We start from the raw sequence: 20783 nt of genomic DNA on the forward strand, positions 1-20783 counted from the left end.
AGCGGCTACTTTTTAGACGGTCTCATTTTTAAAAATTTGATTTACCTTTTGATCACGTTTTAGTTTTAAATAAGTCATGAGTTAGAACCCTTTTTGTAACTTAAGTAGTAATAGGGTGAGCAAGGCTGCGGGGGGGGGGGTTGTAGTAATAGGGTGAGCAAGGCTCCGGGGTGGGGGGGGGGGGGGGGGGGGGGGTTGACCCCTTGACACCGTTCCTTACGACCCCTCGCTCAGCAACCAAGACCCACCCCCTTCACGCACACTCCATGACGATCGGTTTTGAAGTTAAATAATAAAGGTGTACAGAGAAAGTTTCCCCCTCCAGCTTTTATAACCCCTACCGTTTTGCCATCACACCTTTTTCTTGCCCCTTTCTAAAGAAGTTATGGAACTCCGCTTAAGCTCCACATCGGTAACTCTATCTTGATCATAGCAACAAAGCGGGCTTTTCTAATCTGTACCCCGTTTCTACGAGGTACAGATTAAGGTAACAGAACTAAGCAAAACTATCAAAAAGATTGTTTCGTAATCAGTTTTGTATTTTCCCTCTTAAAACTTGCCATTGAATTACTAGGCGGGACTATAGAAAACATCCCTTCCGCAGTGGCTGTGCCGTAACTACATGAAATTATAATAATTGAGTTCGCTTTGAACAATTAAAATCGCAAAAAATTAACATTGATAGGTGGTATATACATAGTCAAGACTGGACTAGCCGGAAAGCCTGCTGAAGGCTTGTTAAGGCAGCCCAAGAGCATTTAATTCAAACGTTCTTAGCATGATAAATAATCACTATAATGAAAATTAACATGAAAATTGAACTAAATATGAAACATCCTGAGGGTGAAAATGACCAGAATTAACTTAAAGAAAACTAAAAAAGTAAATTAAACTAAAAAATTTTGTTTTTAAATGATCAAGGACAGCCTCAAACCCGTGAGAGACCTCTCAGCTTAAATGAGGATGAGTAGTCTCAGTACAGTTCTTGAATGATAAGAGTGACTTTCTAGTGCTCAATAAAGGCCCTACAACAGTAGTTAGTTCAACAACTTGAGCACCGAATGGCATCCCGCACAAGCAAGAAGCTGTCCAAGAGTGCTACATATGTGTAATTCAAACAACGATGCGATTTTTAATTTATCCAGCTTATCCGAAATGCTGCTACGATACCCTTTACGGAGAGCAATTCTAAAAAGCCGTTTTTGGCTTTTGTGAATTATATCGAGATTAGTTTTCTGCGTTCAACCAAATATAAGAATCCCATATTGAGACTCCGGTTGTACATACGTTTTTTAATAATTTATAAGCTGATAAGTTGTCATTACATCATGCAACTTATAAACAATTGCGCAGAATTTATTCATCTTTTTCCGTAAATACTCAATGTGTTGTCTGAAAGAAAGTTTGTTATCCAACTAAATTCCTAAATATTAGCAAGAATCCACACCTATTGGTATGTCATGAATCATTTTAGTAAGATGTCGTCTTTAGCCGTGACAAATCTAAGCAATTTAGATTTGTGGCTTTTACAGTTACTTTGTCGTTTTTCATCCGTTGATCGACTCTATCGATATCATTTTGAAGCTCCTCGACTTTTACAAGTCGGTTTGTTACTATTGCTGTATCATTAGCAAATAGTGTTACCGAAGAATTGAAAACAGCGTGCGGCAGATGTTTGATATGTATCAAACACAGTAGTGGACTTAAAACTGAGCTCTGAGGAAACGCACATTTGACTAGACGTTTTGTACTCAGTGTTATCAATATGTATATGCTGATACCTCTGACAGGTAGTTTTTGAGAAGGCAATAGTTGCAACCCTGACTTCCGTAGTAGCGAAGTTTTTCTAGTAAGACAAAATGATCAGCACTATCGAATGCTTTCTGCAGATCAAGTAAAAGCATAAGAGGATCTTTTTCCAAGTTTCTCATTTTTTCTCTTCAATAAACCTAAAATTGGCATCCATAGTGTCCATTTTAAACCTATAACAAAATTGATTAGCATTGAGCAACTCAAAATTTTCAATTATTATAAAATTCTGTTGTAAATAATACGTTGAAACACATCCGCTAATGATGGGAGTAATGAAATCGATCAGTAATTTCCATAGTCATTGACATCACCATATTTATGGAAGGGGTTTACTTTTGCAATTTGAAATTAGGCCGGAAAATTCGAGTTTTAACACACTTTTTGAATACAATTGTTATTGTTTCACTTATGAGGGGTTAACAAAACTAACATTTTGGAGGATATACCATGGTGACCAGACCTGTTTTTACTTCAAGTTTTTAAATACTTTTTCTACCTCATTGTTGCCTTTCAATGGGTCATTTTTTCTAGTTTTTCGATTTTGGAATGAATTAATTCTGTGTCAATGATTGTAAAAAACTTATATCCTTTGCGACATTTGAGTCAATATCATCCGGCAGAATCAATTTTGTTTTTGATCTGATTTATTACTGATGTTAGTGTGATAATTCTTTGGGTCTGCATTTTTTAACTTACTTCCCCAGTGAGCTCGATATGCTTTAAGAGATAGCGCTTTACATAAATTACGCTAAGGTACCATAAAGCTAAGAATACTTTATGATTTTCAAAATGTCATAGACGTCAAATAAAACGATGTTTTCTAATAACGCCTCACTGTGTCTTTAGGTTTTTAATTGTCTAAGGTTAATTGTCTAAATTTTCCAAGTTCGGATTCAGTTTTCTAGCGGCGTCTGCGTCAGTTTTGTTTCATTTTTCTAACGCTTTTCTTGTGACATCCGTCTTAATAGCTGTAGGCTGATAGCATATCTATATTGCAGTAATCTTGGTTTTTTTATATTTTGTCGTCTTACGCTTGTCTGTCGTATCACATTTCGGCACACCACAAACCTCAAACCAATTCTGTTCATCTTTGTTTGACGCTCTCCGAATGTTTTTATTCTGTTTGTGACATCATCTAATACATTTGTTAGCAGTGAGTTTTAACTGAATTGCATGTTGAGTTTAAATGAACGCAAAAATGAACGCCTATAAAGTAAAATTTCCGACAAAGTATCGACGAAGTATTCTGGACCATATGCTGGCCATTCAAGTGCCTCCCGCTCCATATCTTATTTAATTTCTGAACGGAAACATTCTTGTGTAATTTCTGTAAATTTCCAAATATACTCCAGCGGTTGACTCGTTTCGGCACCTAGCTAGCAGTTTTGAATAATCTGATCGTTTTAAACGGCAAAACTTCAGTAAATTGCCGCTTGTTCGAACTCACATTAAAAGAATGTTACAATTCTTCTGAAAACCCGAACAATTACGTTGCTGCAGATTTGCACTCTAGTTTTAGCAGTTGAAACAATGTTCTTCCAAAAGGAGAAGGACTTTTTGAGCATGTTAACGCTCCATTTCGATCGAAGACTTTTGTTCCTATTCCAACTCTTAGATGACATTTCCTGACAATACTTTATAGTTTTTGACAGTGTGTCTGCTAGTTGCTAGTTAGCGTGCAGCAGATCTTTGATATAAACAAAAACAGTAGACTTAAAACTGAGCTCTGAGGAAACCCACATTTGACTAGACGTTTTGTAATCGTAGTGTCATCAATATTTATATACTGATACCTCTCTGACAGGTAATTTTGTGGCAGGCAAAATTTACAACCCCGAATTCCACAGTTGCAAAGATTTTCTAGTAAGATAAAATGATCAGCACTATCGAATGATTTAATAATTCTGTAGTAAATAGTACGTTCAAACACTTTTGCTAAGGATTGTACTAATAAAATCGTTCTGTAATTTTTATGGTCATTGAAATTATCATGTTTGCCGAGGGGGTTTACTGTTGCATTTTGAAATTCGGCCGGGAGAGTCCCAGTTTTAATACACCTATTGAATACAGTAGTTAGTGTTTCACTTATGAGGGGATAATAAAGGTTTAACTTTTGGAGGATATTTGTGACCAGAACTGTTTTTACTTTGAAATTTTTTAATTACGTTTTTTACCTCATTGAATTTGATTTCAGAGAAAAACAAGGAATGTGGTTGCCTTTCAATAATATTTTTTTCTACTTTTTCGATATTGGAATTCAATTCTGTGCCAATGTTTGTAAAAAAGCTTATATCATTTGCGACATTTGATTCAAAATCATCCAGCGAACTCAGTTTTGTTTTTGATCCGATTATATTAATGATGGTAGTTTGATAATGCTTTTGGTCTGCATTTTCGAACTTATTTCACCAGTGAGCTCGATATGCTTTACGAGATATTGCATTACATAATTTACGCTATTGTACCATAAAGCTAAGAGTACCGTATATTTTTCAGAATGTCACAGAAGTCAAATGAAACGATGTTTTCTAATAACGCCTCACTATGCCTTTAGGTTTATAATTGTCTATTAGCAAGTTCGAATACAGGTTTCTATCGGCATCTGCGATAGTTTTATTTTAATTTTCTAACACTTTTTTCTTGTATCTTATCCGTCTGAATAGCTGTAACCTGAGAGCGTAGCTATATTGTGGCGATCTTCGTATTTTTGTCGTCACACGTTTGTTTTTCGTATCACCTTTCGGCACACCACAAACCTCAAGAAACCAATTCTGTTCATCTTTGTTTGACGCTCTCCAACTGTTTTTTGTCTGTGACACCATTTATTACATTCGTTTGCAGTGAGTTTTAACTGAATTGCTTGTTATGTTCTTAAATCAAAAATGACTTGTCTAACTCTGTAAATGAACACAAAAAGGGTACTCCTATATGGTAACCTTTCCGACAAAGTATCGCGACTAAAATATAATGAGCACTATTTTTTAACAATAAATTTTTGTCTGATTATTTTTTACGTATCGCATCGCTTTTTTTCGAAATGGAGATTTGAAAAGCGCCCAAGTATGATTCATATCTGGACCATGTACTGGCCATTGCAGTGCCTCCCGCTCCATCTCTTCTTTAGTTTCTGGGCGGAAACATTCTTTTGTATTTTCTTCAAATTTCCAAATATACTCAATTGGTTGACTTTTTTCGGCATCTAGCTAGCAGTTTTGAATAATCTGATCGTTTTAAACGGCAAAACGTCAGTAAGTGACCGCTTGTCGGAAGTCACATTAAAAAATTGTTACATTTCTTCGCGAAACTCGAACAATTACTTCGCTGCAAATTTGCGCTCTAGTTTTAGCAGTAGAAACAATGTTCTTCCAAAAGGAGAAGGACTTTTTGTGCATTTTAACAATCCATTTCGATCGAAGACTCTTTTGTTCCTATTCCAACTTTTCGGTGGCATTTCCTGACAAATCTCTTTAATTTTTGACAGTATGACTGCTAGTTGCTAATTAGCGTGCGACAGATCTTTGATTTATATCAAAAACAGTAGTGGACTTAAAACTGAGCTCTGAGAATATCCACGTTTGACTGGACGTTTTGTACTCATAGTGTTATCAGTATGTATATACTGATACCTCTCTGACAGGTAATTTTTGCGCAGGCAAAATTTGCAATCCCGAATTCCGAAGTTTTTCTAGTAAGATAAAATGATCAGCACTATCTAATGCTTTCTGTAGATCAAGTAAAACCATAGGAGGACCTTTTTCCAAACTTTTCATTTTTCTCATCTCTTCAACAAACCTATAGTATCCATTTGGACCTATGTCAAAACTGATTAGCCTTGAGCAACTCAAAAAAATCAAAATTTTAAATAATTCTGTGGTAATTAATACGTTCAATTACTTCCGATATTGATGGGAGTAATGAAATTGTTCTGTAATTTCCATAGTCATTGACATGTCCATCTTTTTGGAGGGTATTTACTTTGGCAATTCGATATTCGGCCGGGAAACTTCCAGTTTTAGCACAGTTATTGAATACAATATTTAGTGTTTCAACATTTTGGAGGATATTCAATCGTGACCGGAACTGTTTTTACTTTGCAGGTTTTTAGTTAGGTTTTATGCCTCATTGTATTCGATTTCAGAAAAAAACACTGACTGTGGTCGCCTTTTAATGGGTATTTTTCTACTTTTTCAATTTGGTAATTCAATTCTTTGCCAATGCATGTAGAAAACTTATCATTTGCGACATTTGAGTTAAAATCATTCGGCAAAATCAGTTTTGTTTTTGATCGGATTATATTACTGATGGTAATGCGATAATGCTTTGGGTCTGCATTTTCCAACTTATTTCTCCAGTGAGCTCGATATGCTTTACGAGATATTGCATTACATATTTTACGCTATTGTACCATAAAGCTAAGAGTACTGTAAAATTTACAGAATGTCACAGAAGTCAAATGAAAAGATATTTTCTAATAACGCCTCACTATGCCTTTAGGTTTATAATTGTCTAATAGCAGGTTCGAATACGGGTTTCTAGCGGCATCTGTGTCAGTTTTGTTTTAATTTTCTAACACTTTTTTCTTGTTTCTTATTCGTCTTAATAGCTGTAAGCTGAGAGCGTAGCTGTATTGCAATGATAATGGTATTTTTTTTAAATTTTTGTCGTCACAGGTTTGTTTTTCGTATCACCTTTCGGCACACCACAAACCTCAAGAAAACCATTCTGTTCATCTTTGTTTGACGCTCTCCAACTGTTTTTTTGTCTGACACCATTTATGATGTTGGTTAGCAGTGAGTTTTAACTGAATTGCTTGTTATGTTCTTAAATCAAAAATGACTTGCCTCACTCTGTAAATAAACACAAAAAGGGTACTCCTATATAGTAACCTTTCCGACAAAGTATCGCGACTAAAATATAATGAGCACTATTTTTTAACAATAAATTTTTGTCTGATTATTTTTTACGTATCGCATCGCTTTTTTTCGAAATGGAGATTTGAAAAGCGCCCAAGTATGATTCATATCTGGACCATATGCTGGCCATTCCAGTGCCTCCCGCTCCATCTCTCCATTAATTTCTGAACGAAAACATTCTTTTTCGTCGTCAAATTTTCAAATATACTCCAGCGGTTGACTTGTTTCGGCATCTAGCGAGAAGTTTTGAATTATCTGATCGTTTTAAACGGCAAAACTTCAGTAATTGACCGCTTGTCGGAACGTACGTTAAAAAATCTTTTACATTTCTTCGGAAAACTCGAACAGTTACGTCGCTGCAGATTTGCACTCTAGTTTTTGCAGTAGAAACAATGTTCTTCCGAAAGGAAAAGGACTTTCTGAGCATGTTAACGCTCCATTTGAGCTCTGAGAAAACCCACGTTTGACTGTAAGTTTTGTACACATAGTGTTATCAATATGTATATACTGATACCTCTCTGACAGGTTATTTTTGCGCAGGCAAAATTTGCAACCCCGAATTCCTTAGTTCCGAAGTTTTTCTTGTAAGATAAAATGGTCAGCACTATCGATTGCTTTCTGCAGATCAAGTTAAACCATAAGAGGATCTCTCTCCAAATTTCTCAATTTTCTCATCGCTTCAACAAACCTATTGTATCCATTTTAGTCCTTTAATGAAACTGATTAGCATTGAGCAACTCAAAAATCTCAAAATTTTAAATAATTTTGTGGTAAATAATACGTTCAATTGTTTCCGCTAATGATGGGAGTTATGAAATCGGTCTTTAATTTCCATAGTCATTGGCATTACGATGTTTGTGGAGGGTATATACTTTGGCATTTTGAAATTCGGCCGGGAAAGTTCCAGTTTTTGCACAGTTTTTGAATACATTAGTTAGCGTTTTAACATTTTGGAGGATATCCCATAGTGACCAAAACTGTTTTTACTTTGCAAGTTTTTAGTTACGTTTTCTACCTCATTGTATTTGATTTCAGAAAAAAACACGGACTGTGGTTGCCTTTAATGGGTATTTATCTACTTTTTTGATTTCGGAATTCAATTCTTTGCCAATGTTTGTAGAAAACTTATATATTTTGCGACATTTGAGTCAAAATCATTCGGCGAAATGAATTTTGTTTTTGATCCGATTATATTACTGATGGTAGTGTGATAATGCTTTGAGTCTTCATTTTCCAACTAATTTTTCTATTGAGCTCGACATGCTTTACGAGATAGCGCATTACATGAATTACGCTATGGTACCATAAAGCTCAGAATACCTTATGATTTTCAAAATGTCACAAAAGTCAAATGAAACGATGTTTTCTAATAGCGCCTCACTATGCCTTTAGGTTTTTAATTTTCAAGTAGCAATTTCGGATACAGGTTTCTAACGGCATCTGCGTCGGTTTCGTTTCAATTATCTAACACTTTTTTCTTGTATCTTATCCGTCTTAATAGCTGTAAGCTGAGAGCGTAGCTATATTGCGGTGATCTTGGTTTTTTTTGTTTTTTGTTGTCTTACGTTTGTTTGTCGTATCACATTTCGGCACACCACAAACCTCAAGAACCAATCTTTGTTAACGCTCTCCAACTTTTTTTTTGTTTGTGACATCATTTATTACATTCATTTTAACGGAATTGCTTGTTAAGTCTTTAAATCAAAAATAACATGCCTTACTCTGTAAATGAACACAAAAAGGGTACCCCTGTAAAGTAACTTTTCCGACAAAGTATCGCGACTAAAATGTAATGAGCAGTATTTTTTTAAACAATAAATTTACGTCTATATGGATTTTACGTATCGCATCGCTTTTTTTTCGTAATCGAGTTTTGAAAATCGTCCAAGTTGGATTCTTATCTGGACCATATCCTGGCCATTCCAATGCCTACCGCTCCATCTCTTATTTACTTTCTGAGCGGAAACATTCTTCTGTATTTTCTTCAAATTTCCAAATATACTCCAGCGGTTGACTTGTTTCGGCATCTAGCGAGAAGTTTTGAATTATCTGATCGTTTTAAACGGCAAAACTTCAGGAAATAACCGCTTGTCCGAATTCACATTAACAAAAATTGTTACATTTCTTCGGAAAACTCGAACAATTACGTCGCTGCAGATTTGCACTCTAGTTTTTGCAGTAGAAACAATGTTCTTCCAAAAGGAGAAGGACTTTCTGAGCATGTTAACGCTCCATTTCGATCGAAGACTCTTTAGTTCCTATTACAACTTTTGAATGACATTTCCTGACAATAGTTTATAGTTTTGTACAGTTTGTCTGCTAGTTTGCTCTAGAGATTTGTTCGTTGCAGCAGAAACATATGAGTCACTGTTATGCGTATCCGTGATACTTTTGTTAGTTTTTACACGTTTTTTACTCGCTTATTTTAAAACAGTTTTGAGGATCTTCAGCCCATTTTTCGGCCTAGAAGCTCGTTTTTGGTTACGTTTGTAAGCATGTTGTCCACTGGATGTTAATATTAATCTGAAGCTTTGTTGTTTTAAGGTATAGAATGCGTTTATATGATCCTGCTTACAAACATAAACCTTTTTGTTTATCTTTCTGTGATGCAAGCTTTTAAAAATTGCAAGGCGCGGGTGTTTAGCTATAAGCAATATAGGTGTTGAATTGAAAAAGTTTAGAGATTTTGCTTTTGCTTTTAGGACTTGTTAGACCAGCCAGTTGGTTCTTCAGACAAGAGTCGCTTCATTGTGGCAGTCATCATTGAATACATTAGATCACTGGAAAAGCTCTCCTTCCGTAAGTTCATCCCTATAGTTCCATTCAACGTAATGCTTTCCATAACTATATCATGTTATTGGAAACTTAAAATTGTGTTTATTGGAGAACCACATCTAGTACCCGCTGTTATGAAAAATACATTTTAACGGGGTGGTAGTTGTATAACTTATTGGTAGGATATGAAGGCAGTAGCCGAACAAAATTGTTCTGTACATTTTTTGAATTCTACAGAAAGGCAAAACAAGCCTCTCGGTCTTCAAATTCTACAGAAAGGCAAAACAAGCCTCTCGGTCTGTCAGCCTCTCAACGGCTATTATTTAGGCGCTCTCTTTTTTTACAATTCAAAGAATTTGAATTGTATTGGGGCGCTGTCTTTTTTTAAGATCTATCTGTTCACACATTTTCATGATTTTTGAAGTCAAATTGGAGTAGTGATTTTGGTCACGCCGGATTTTTTGGGATCAATTTTTTTTTCTAAATGGTTTTCTCAATCCATTTATAGTTCATTCTAGGCCTAGTGTTTTTTGAACCCAATTTCTCTTTCTCGCTAATGGTGTTTTGTTCACATGCGGCATTGTGACATCGATTTTCTGGTTATTTTTATTTTTCCTATCTGATTTTTTTTGGAAATGGTTTTCCCAATTCACTCATGGTCCGTTCTAGGTCTAGGTTTTGTTTAAGTCAATGAAAATTCTTTTAATTGTACGTCAGGACTGGTCCTGCTGTGTTTTTTTACAATTCAAAGAATTTGAATTGTATTGGGGCGCTGTCTTTTTTTAAAGATCTGTTCACACATTTTCATGATTTTTGAAGTCAAATTGGAGCAGTGATTTTGGTCACGCCGAAACAGGAAATGGAGCGAAAAAGCGAGTGGTTTTGCGGCGTGAAATTTTATCGCTCTAATTTTAAAGTAGAGTGAGAATACGGTGTTTGAACAAAAATTCGCTTTATCGGTAGTGGTTTTTTGTTCACATGCGGCAATTTCACTTTGATTTTTACTGTTTTTTCGATTTTTTAGATCAGATTTTTTTCTAAATGGTTTTTCCAATCCATTCATAGTCCGTTCTAGGTCTAGTTTTCTGTTTAGTCAATGAAAATTCTTTGAATTGTACGTCAAGACTTGTCCTGCTATGTTTTTTAATTCGCCTTACCTTTTGATCAAATTTTTCGTTATATATAAGTCACGATTTTCTCCTTTGACTTCTGACTTACTTCACTCACTGTTTCAACTGATTTGATTTTAGATTCTTTCACGCATTCAATTACGCAATGTGTTGAATGCTGTCAGAGTCAAAAGATCAAAGTCAAAAGATACGGGATAAAACGATAAAGCCCGGTCATTAAGTCATTTAGAATTAGCTTATCAAAGTTCATTAGAGTGCTTGCTAGCGGACATTGATATTGAGTTTATTAGCTTTCAGTTTAGAGGCTGAATTGAGTATAATTTTAGAATCCAACTGAAATTGCAAGCCAGATTAGAAGTTTTTGACACTGAAACAAAACACATTTTCCGGCAATCTGCGGGCTATGTTTATTTTGGTGCTCAATTCTAACTCGAATCCAGGCAGCACTGTTTCGTTCAGTGTTGCTTCGGAAACGTGCTTTAAAAAGCGAAATAAAGTTGATAGGTAAAGAGTTTCAGGAGATGTAAGTCCTCTTTGTAGGTGTAGACTACAGGATAGAGAATGCACTTGTGAGTCATTTGGTGGTGACAGAGCAGTACTACCAATTGCATCAACTGCTACAGTTCCTGGTCATTACAGACACTCAATACATGGCATGCAAACTGCTAAGTCTGCATGAGAGCTACCCTGCTGCTATCCAGTTAGCTATTGACATGTTCCATAGACTGGGAGAGAAATCAAACGCAGGTTAGTCTTCTATACTGCCTTCTCAAATTCATGCTCCTCGTTGGGTTTATCGTTTCTCGTAGATTGGCGATAAAGGGCTGAATCACATGATGAAAACAAGTGCCGAGTCTGTAATGGTTAAAAACACTTTATATCCTAAGCCTGAGAAGAAGAATCATAATACACAATACTGACTGTAAGCAAGAAGTAAATACAATTGATACTCGGACGAGACAGGGAGCGGGGGCCCTAAAACCCTCGTTAAGCCTGGTCTATATACTCTTGAAAATTTTTTATCTAAATGAGTCATGCAACAATGCAGTCATGTGATGATAAAGCTGAACAACAAAATGCCAAAAATTATTGAAAACTAAGTGGTAGTACCAAACATGTGCAAGATTTGAATTAAATTAGCACGGCTGGTAGTTCACTAGACGTCTTAGGAAGCTGACATTGACCTGAGATGAGTACAAGCGCATTAAACTTAAGTAAAACATTTTAAAGAATTGGAACATTCTAGCGCTTTTTGCGATTCCGGCAGCGCCCTCTTGCATCCGAGTTTGCTATTTGTCGACAACATGGTGAATGCATAAAATAGAATACTTATTTTAGATTACCCCGCTACAAAACTAACAGTTGTGCTTACGATGTAATAAAAGTGTTTACGATGTAACAGTTGCAACATGCGATCTGTTTTCTTTGTAATAGGCAAGTGTTTGTTTGTTTATCAGAGATTTTTGGCTTACTTCTCTCCCGAAAAGAGGTGATCACTGCAATCAAGTTTGCCAGGATTAAACGATTGGTGGATGACTTGAACAAACCAGAGCAGTTCCTGGAGGTTGCACGCAGTACTGGAGATCGCAACCTCTTCTACTCAACGTACAAATTTTTCCAAGAGTTCAACTTCCCACAGTCTAATCAGAGATCGCCTCTTTCGGAACCCATCTGTGAAAAATACACGAAACATTTCGAGGAGCTGTTTGGACGTAGCAGTTTGGAGCAGCACCGAGAGACCGTATATGTTAATATTGCCAATCAACTCAATGTCATTTAGATGGTAGCTGATCCAATGGCGAAGAATAGGAGTCGTAATTTCTGAACACGAATTGTTCATTTTGAGCTAAATATTTCATTCTTCTTTTTTAAACCAAAAACGAAGTCTGATTTTCACGTATTAGAAATGCAGTTGGTCTATTAATTGGTGCTATTTTTAGCAGGTAGATTGTATTTAATCCTCTAGAAATTTTTTCAAGTTATGGATGCAAAGTTCTTTTGTCACGTACGAACGCTTATCTCGGGCTAGAATCCTATCTATAATTGCACAATTATCATGCGCGAGAGTTTTAGAGATTTTCCCACTGGCTCTTTGGTAGTATTCATTTGCGAGGTAGCTTGCGACATTTCAATCATTCTATGCCAAAAGCCGCGATTCGTCTGTAATACGTTACGCTTGCTCGGAGAGTGGTTTAATTGACCTGAAAATCGGTCTCGTTATTACGAAGAGTGATTAAAATTTGTATATTACCAAAATATCATTGTTTCTTTTTTGTGTATTTCAGATTTGATCAATGGAAGAATTGTCCCAGCAATTAGGTGACGTCAAACTGTCTTCTAGTAATCCGACATGTGTAAACAACAACAGGCCTCAAGCAAACAAGCGATCTCAGCACAGACGAATTCAGGGACCAGGTTGGTCCAATGGTCAAGTCAAAAAACCGCACAACAGGAACAGTAATAACTCAGATGGGCCAGCATTTCAACCTACTTTTAAACAGCCAACAGTTGAGAGAGATGCTGCCAAAAAATCAAACATCATTAACGATCCATCATGCCCCGTGAAAATGTTTCACGAGGAAAAGCTAGCACCTGTCAGGGGACCAAATACAGAATCTTTTACTCCCAGTCACGAGCCGGCGCAGATAAGAGTTGTATGTGCGCCTTTTCACCTTAAAACTTACGACAAATTTCATACACCTCGTGATGTAGTCGTGGTTCAGAATCTTTTTGAGATGGAGAATTTTAGTATTTATGAGAACCTGAAAAATGAAATAGCGGCAAATGTTCCGGACGATGTTTGGGTTCCATGGCACGGGGACAGTCATTTAATTGCAAACGACAAACTCAATTGGAAGAAATACTGCCCTACATTTAACATGGTTTTGGAAAAGCTGTGCGAGTATTTTAAAATGGAGGCAAAGGCGACTAGATTGAACTGGTACAGAGACAATTCAGAATGGAAACCCTATCATCATGACGCGGCTGCTGTTAATGCAGACAAAGCACAAACCCAGAATATCACAGTTGCCGCTTCATTTGGAGCTGAACGAGAGGTCACTTTCACATGGCTCTTTTTAGTACTTCGATTTTCTTGTTAATTATCTTGTTAATAGCCGCTGTCATCTCAGCCGGCTATTATAGAGCTCCTATTTTTACAATCCGAACATTTTGGATTGTATTGGTGTGCTGTCTTTAAAGATCTAGTCACACTTTTTAGTGGCCGCCGTCATCCTCTTTACGGCTATTATTTAGGCGCTCTCCTTTTTTCTAGCTCGATTTACCTTTTGATCACGTTTTTCGTTTTACATAAGTCGCGATTTTCACGTTTGATTTCTGACTTACCTCACTTACTGTTTCAACTGAATGGATTTTAAATTCTTTTACGCATTCAATTGCGCAATGTGGTGAACACTGTCGAAGACAAAAACCAAATTCAAAATAGACGGGATAAAGCCCGGTCATTACGTCATTTAAATTCGGTTATCAAAGCTCATTATAGTGTTTGCTAGCTGACATTGGTGTTAAGCCTATTAGCTTTCAGTTTGGAAGCTGAATTTAGTATAGTTTTAGAATCCAACTGAAACTGCGGGCCAAATTAGAACACTTTATGAGACTGAAAAAAAACAGAAAAATGGTCGATTTATCTCTTCTTTCTTTTTCTGTTTCAATCCCTATGGGCATCAAGAGCGTCAACGGCGGCTATTTTTCGTCAATCTGCCGGCAATGTTTCGGTTTTTTCACGTCAATTTGAATTCAAAATCAGAGTGGTGTTTTTAGTCACGCTCAAGTAGTAAATTGAGCAAAGATTCTAATAGGTCTGAGGCGTGATTTTTTTCAAACTATCTTCAAAGCGGAGTGATAATTTGGTATTTGAAAAAATTTTCAGTTTTTCAAAGGTAGTTTTTTTAACGTGCCTCAATTTGAATTGTTTTTAGTATTTCTCCTTTTGAGTTCTATTAAAATGATATATATGATTTCTAATTGCGCCTATTTACAATTGCTTGGAATCATACGTGGGTAGATATGGGTTTTTATGTCTCTGACACTATTTGTTAACATAAAATGTCAGTGAAAAATTTGAATTTTGCCCCATTTTTCAAATATTACTCAATTCCTATCACTGAGTATCCTTAATGACCGGTTTTATTTGTTGCTAATCAGGCGTAAATGAACCTAATTAATTTTGTGAGTCCATAACCGGTAGTTTTGAGTGTTTTTTAAACAATTTTCGTGTATTTGTTGAATTGTTTGTCCTATACTTTAATCGCATTGGGGACAGGTCTCAAAGGTTCCTAATAGGGAATGAATTGATGGCTGTAATTTTGTCATTTCAAAGCTATTGATTTTTTCATCAATAGCTAATGGTTGTTCATAATGTCGATTTTTTGAGATCTGCATGTTTTTGTTAATTTGTCATTTAATTTCCTTGATGGCAGGTCTCATGTTTTTTTACTTAGTCAAACAAGTTTGTTTTGCCGTTTTTTCGACATTTTTGTGCAAAGTGTTCAAATTCTGGTGGCCAGTTTCATTCTTGGCTCAATCTGCTCAGAGTGTGTTTCATCAGCTGCTGCTCGGCAAAGCAATCTAAAATGAACGGAGTCATAGAAAACGAAATCGAGAATAGAAATGGTATAAAGCCCAGTTTTGGATGCCTGCTACTTAAACTTTGTTGTTATACGTCTTAGTTAAAATCTCTAATGCTTGTCGGTATTCATGCCAGCCCTTGCATCCTCTAATTGAGGAACAGAGTAGTGCTTAACTACGAAATGAAATAAAAGATATTGCACTGTTTTTCTGTTTCAAAAATCAATCTTCATTTTCCTTTGTTTTTTCAATGCCAATGATTGTTTATTGGAATCAATGGAGCTATTTTCGGCAATATGCCGGGTATATTTCGCTATTCAATTCGTAATATTTTACAAACCTATTATTAGTTGACCTTGACCTACACATAGATGTTATTTTTATGCGGTCTCTCATCAGGGGATTTTGCGTCAGATCGATTTAACTTTTCGAGTGACCTCAATCTTGACTTTTGCGTAATATAAATTGCTCTTATCAAGTTTTCTAAGCATAACTGATCTCAGTTGGCAGCACATTTTGACTAAAATTGTTTAGAAATGACCTCCAATTATTTGTTTCATTTTTTGCTATTAAAGAAATTCAGTTGTCTATAGTGATCTCTAAACAGCTTTCAAAGCCCGCTTCCACAAGTTATAGTCCTCCCCTGCTTGAATGAGTTGCCGTCCAATATTCTGCTCTCCATTCCCCGGCTGTCGTTTAAGAGCAATTTCTGTGGTCTTATTTTTCTAATCTTCAACTTCAAAGTTAAGCTGCGCGTAATTTTATTTTAGGAACCAGTTTTTTTTTATTGCATTGGGTCTTTTTTTAAGATCTGTGTAAATTTATTGAAGTAAATTTCGGGAGAGGATTTTGATCACGCTGAAACAGGAGTTGAAGTGAACATAGGATTGGTTTTCCGGCGTTAATCTTTAATTGCTGTTGAACGAAATTTGAATGAATTAATGGAAAACGTGTAGTTGGGCTTTTGTTTTGGGTCATTTGATTTGCTTCCTTTTTAGTTTACTTTTTCTTTGACAGAGATACCGTTTATTTTCGAATTGTCTAAGGTTATTTTGTATCTTGGCTTCATTTGTAGTTTATGGTCTCTTTTCGGCCGTTAGAACTGCTAGGTCTTGGAAAACAAATTTTTCTAATTCTATACGTTTTGTTTGCTTTTGTTGTCATAGTTATTGGATTTTGTCTGTTTTAGTTTGATATTGCTGTAAAAGTGTTAATTGTCAGGTCATTAGTTAATTCCACTGTTTGGATTGTAATGTCCTGCTATGTTTTAATAATAAAAAAAAATTGTTTCACTTTACCTCATTTTGCCACTTTGTCGACGTTTTTTAAATGAAAATAGTTTGACTCCTCTTGGCTAGTTTCATTATTTGCTCATTCTGCTCTGAGTGCGTTTTTACAGCAGTTGCTCAATAAAGCAATTTAAATTGAATGGAGTCATGAAAAACGAAATCCAGAATAGAAGCGGGATAAAGCCCAGTTTTGGATGCCTGCTACTTCAGCCCCTATAACAGCCCCTGTATCCTCTCATTGAGGAACAGTGTTATTTCTAACTACGAAATGGAATAAAACATATCGCTTTTTAAAATTGTTTTTTTTTTCAAAATCATTCTCCATTTTTTCTTTGTTTTTTTTTGAATGCCAATGGGAGCTATGGGAATCAATGGAGGCTATTTTCCGGCATTATACCGGGTATTTTGAGATATTGATCAAGTCATAATGTTTTAGGAGCCTACTCTTAGTTGGTCTTGACCTAAACATATATGTTATTTTAATACTGCCTCTCTTTTTAGAGGATTTTTTGTCAGATCGATTTAACTTTTCGAGCAATTTCATTTCACGCTTGACTTTTGCGTAATATAAATTGCTTTACTGATATTTTTAAGCATGGTTGAGCTCAGCTGGCTGCACATTTTGTGCCTAAAATTGATCAGAAATGCCCCCAATTTCCGTTGTGTTGCAATTGAATGGATTCAGTTGTCTATAGTGAGCTCTAAACAGCTTTTAAAGCCCCCCTCCCAAAAGTTATAGTCCTCCCCTCCTTGAATGATCTGCTCGCCATTCCCCATCTGTCGTTTGTGAGCAACTTCTCTGGCATTATTTTTCTTATTTTAACACTTCAAAGTTGTAAGCTACGCGTAGCCATATTTTAGTACCCGTGTTTTTTTTTAATTGCGTTGGGGCTCTTTGTAAGATCTGTGTAATATTGTTGAAGTAAAATTCGAGTGATGATTTTGATCACGCAGAAACTGGAAGTAGAGTGAGATTGGTTTTCCGGGATTGGTTTTCCGGCTCTAGTTTTTAACTTGCTCTCGAACGAATTTAAAGAAATTGAAAACAACGCGTTTTTTCTGCAAACCTTTTGCTTGACCGTTTTTGCGCTTTTGTTCCGGAAAATTATTGCTTTGACTTCTCAATTAGCTTTTAATTTTTGCGCCATGTAAATTGTGCTCATTCTGAAATAAAGCTAAAATGTTGCTAAAATGAGAGGGATTGTAAGCTAGGAAGTAGCAAGGCCATAGCTTAGTGAGTGAGGTGGAAGATTTCCACCAGGGAGTTCGAGGGCTTGAACACCTTTCATATTTGTTTTTTTATAAAAATTTCTAAGCTACACTCTTAAATGAAATTGACCCGCTTGAAAGCATTGCAGCCCACGTTATTAGTTTTAAAGTAGATTATTGAGGAAACGGCGCTTGGGCAAAAATTCGTTTTCTCAATAATGGTAATGGTTTTTACGTGCATCAATTGGACTTCTTTTTAAATTGGTCTCAAAGTTTGTAGCAATTATATTAGTCCTGCGGTCTTTTTTCAATGCGATTTTTTGCTTCATAGAATTTTTGTCTGATGCTTTCAACTTTTCGTCCTCGAAAAGTGAAACCCCGTCCTCATTTCCTCCGCGATAGCGAGGCTATTATTGGTCTCATCTTGTTTATTATTAACGTTTTCCATTTCGCTGCCATTTGATCACGTGCGCGTTAGTAAAAAAGTGACGTTCTTGGTGACTTCTACCACTCAGCAGTTGAACTTGTGTGAGTAATCTGTTACTGCTTTCTGTATAGGTTTTTAGGTCAATGATGTGATAGGTTTCTTACGTATATCACTTATCTCACTCTATAAACTGACTTTTGCACTCTTATTAAAACAAATTTCAGAATTGAACTTGGAAGTGAATCGAGGTCGCCCAAGCTTGGTAATTAGAATGCTTTATTACTTGAAGGACATCAATGTATGAAATTTAACTCAATTAGAAAAATGATAAATTGGAATCAGTCATATTTTAAAACGCAGTTTCCTTGGTCTTGGAGATTTTGTTAAACTATGGGGTCTCAGTGGCCTATTGCACGGCTATTGTCCGCGCCAATCTGTCGGCTATGTCTTTTGCTTATTTTGTGGACCAGAACTTGTCCTGCTGTGATTTTTAGTCCTCTGAGATTTTTTTGTTTCATATTTACAAAGAACACCCGAAGGTCTCAAATTTTGTTTAATGACTGCTTTCTCTCGGTAACGGTATTTTTGCTCCTTTAAATAAAATAAAATAAAGTTTTCAAAATTTTTTTGGTCATTTATGTATTTTGTGTGAGCATGTTTTGATCATAATTGACTTACCTCACTCAACAAAATCACTTGCAAGGTTCAGTTAAAATTATTTCAGAGTTCGACTTGTTGTCATCATTTGCGTATTGAAGGCCGCTAGTGATAATGTTTCTGTGAAGTAATTTCAACGGTAAATATTAATATTGTGCTACGAGTTTTTCATGGTTTTGTAAGCGTCTATAACTTAATTAACTCATTTCTGTTTCTCTCTAATTTACGATACGGTTGTCTAATTTGCAGCATATTCGACCTCTTCTGGCTGTTTTGCTTAGCTCATAACAACGATAGGTTCAAAACTGTAAACTATTCGAAATGTAAGCAGTTTAAGAGCCCTTTTAGGATTTGTGTTCAATTTAACATTGTTTGCCAGTAACACTGCTCAGTAGCAGTCGTAATACTGAGTTGATTTATATGCATTGCATTCTTAAAATATCAATTCCCCTGATAATTAGATTTTGACGTTTTATTATTTTGACGTTTTTCGGAAATTTTCATCATGCAGAGATATTATTAAATTACTTATATTGGGATTAGTTTGGGAAAGAAATTGCAGCAAAAATGTGCTTTTGCAGCAAAAGAGAGGTTTGCCCCGAATGTTTTATTGCCTACTCTAGTATAGATTTATCTTTGATGGGTCTTTTTTAGGTTGCGTTCGAGCATGCAAAGACGAAAACTACAATATCAATTCCTCTGGTCAATGGCTCAGTATACAGTTTTGGAAAAGATGTCAACATTCTCTGGAGACATGGGATACCTCAGCTGCCTCCAAATGCTCTAGCTGATGAAAGGGGACGGTTCTCTGTGATTGTATGGGGGTGGACTCACTTGGGTGAACTGAGTGGCAATTTTCTGTGAAACATCAAATGAGCCCAGCCCCTTGAAGAACTGATTTTTTGTGGTTTTGATTTAGCAGGCAATTGTGTGTTGTATTGAGTAGTTAGATTCTCCTCTAGCTGTGTATAAACTGTAGCTTAAACTCTTGTTTTTGATTTCGAGTTTTGAACTATACTGAGAGAATAATAAAATAAAATTTTGAACTCTCTAGATTCTCTGCAGCCAATGAACGTCAACGTAGCAGCTTTAATGTAGTGAAGATTTCTCAAATTCGCTTTTTACCCTTTCGGGTTTTTAATAGCCGCCCTCATCTTCTCAGCCGGCTATTATAGCGCTCCTATTTTTTAATAGCCGCACAGCGATAGCTGGGGCTATTATTGGCCTTCTCTTGGTTTTTTTTTATTTCGTCGTTTTTCATGGTTTTTAAGCGTCGATAACTTAATTAACTCATTTCTGTTTCTCTCTAATTTACGATACGGTTGTCTAATTTGCAGCATATTCGACCTCTTCTGGCTGTTTTGCTTAGCTCATAACAACGATAGGTTCAAAGCCGTAAACTATTCAAAATGCAAGCAGTTTAAGAGCCCTTTTAGGATTTGTGTTCAATTTAACATTGTTTGCCAGTAACACTGCTCAGTAGCAGTCGTAATACTGAGTTGATTTATATGCATTGCATTCTTAAAATATCAATTCCCTAATAATTAGGTTTTGACGTTTTATTATTTTGATGTTTTTCGGAAATTTTCATCATGCAGAGATATTATTAAATTACTTATATTGGGATTAGTTTGGGAAAGAAATTGCAGCAAAAATGGGCTTTTGCAGCAAAAGAGAGGTTTGCCCCGAATGTTTTATTGCCTACTCTAGTATAGATTTATCTTTGATGGGTCTTTTTTAGGTTGCGTTCGAGCATGCAAAGACGAAAACTACAATATCAATTCCTCTGGTCAATGGCTCAGTATACAGTTTTGGAAAAGATGTCAACATTCTCTGGAGACATGGGATACCTCAGCTGCCTCCAAATGCTCTAGCTGATGAAAGGGGACGGTTCTCTGTGATTGTATGGGGGTGGACTCACTTGGGTGAACTGAGTGGCAATTTTCTGTGAAACATCAAATGAGCCCAGCCCCTTGAAGAACTG

At 36.0% G+C, this 20783-nt stretch overlaps 2 protein-coding genes across 3 annotated transcripts in view; both read left to right on the top strand.

Annotated features, from left to right (window-relative positions):
* LOC142335940 (regulator of MON1-CCZ1 complex-like) overlaps positions 1 to 12622 on the top strand; it is a 52184-nt gene extending 39562 nt beyond the window's left edge. Inside the window, exons 10-12 of the mRNA XM_075384350.1 lie at positions 9428 to 9524; positions 11171 to 11377; positions 12088 to 12622. Coding sequence (XP_075240465.1) covers positions 9428 to 9524; positions 11171 to 11377; positions 12088 to 12410 — 627 coding nt within the window. The 3' untranslated portion in view covers positions 12411 to 12622. The remainder of the gene's footprint in view (positions 1 to 9427; positions 9525 to 11170; positions 11378 to 12087) is intronic.
* A 297-nt stretch (positions 12623 to 12919) lies between these two features.
* On the top strand, positions 12920 to 19852 carry LOC142346281 (uncharacterized). Of its 2 annotated transcripts, none has more exons than XM_075398797.1 (2): positions 12920 to 13710; positions 19454 to 19852. In XM_075398797.1, the coding sequence occupies exons 1-2, from the start codon at positions 12925 to 12927 to the stop codon at positions 19661 to 19663; spliced, it is 996 nt and encodes a 331-aa protein (XP_075254912.1). In that variant the 5' UTR covers positions 12920 to 12924; the 3' UTR covers positions 19664 to 19852. The 2 variants fall into 2 exon arrangements, with proteins under 2 accessions (XP_075254912.1, XP_075254919.1); XM_075398804.1 differs by having other exon boundaries at positions 12920 to 13686.
* The last annotated feature ends 931 nt before the right edge of the window (positions 19853 to 20783 follow it).

This window comes from Convolutriloba macropyga, chromosome 1, assembly GCF_964194025.1.
Source record: "Convolutriloba macropyga chromosome 1, txConMacr16.3, whole genome shotgun sequence".
Lineage (NCBI taxonomy): Eukaryota > Metazoa > Xenacoelomorpha > Acoela > Convolutidae > Convolutriloba > Convolutriloba macropyga.

Bases quoted from the DNA above. Each gene is read 5' to 3' on its own strand.
- LOC142346281 (XM_075398797.1), top strand. From the start codon at position 12,925: ATGGAAGAATTGTCCCAGCAATTAGGTGACGTCAAACTGTCTTCTAGT. The intron at 13,711-19,453 runs GTACTTCGATTT...GGTCTTTTTTAG, and splicing joins CTTTCACATGGCTCTTTTTA to GTTGCGTTCGAGCATGCAAA.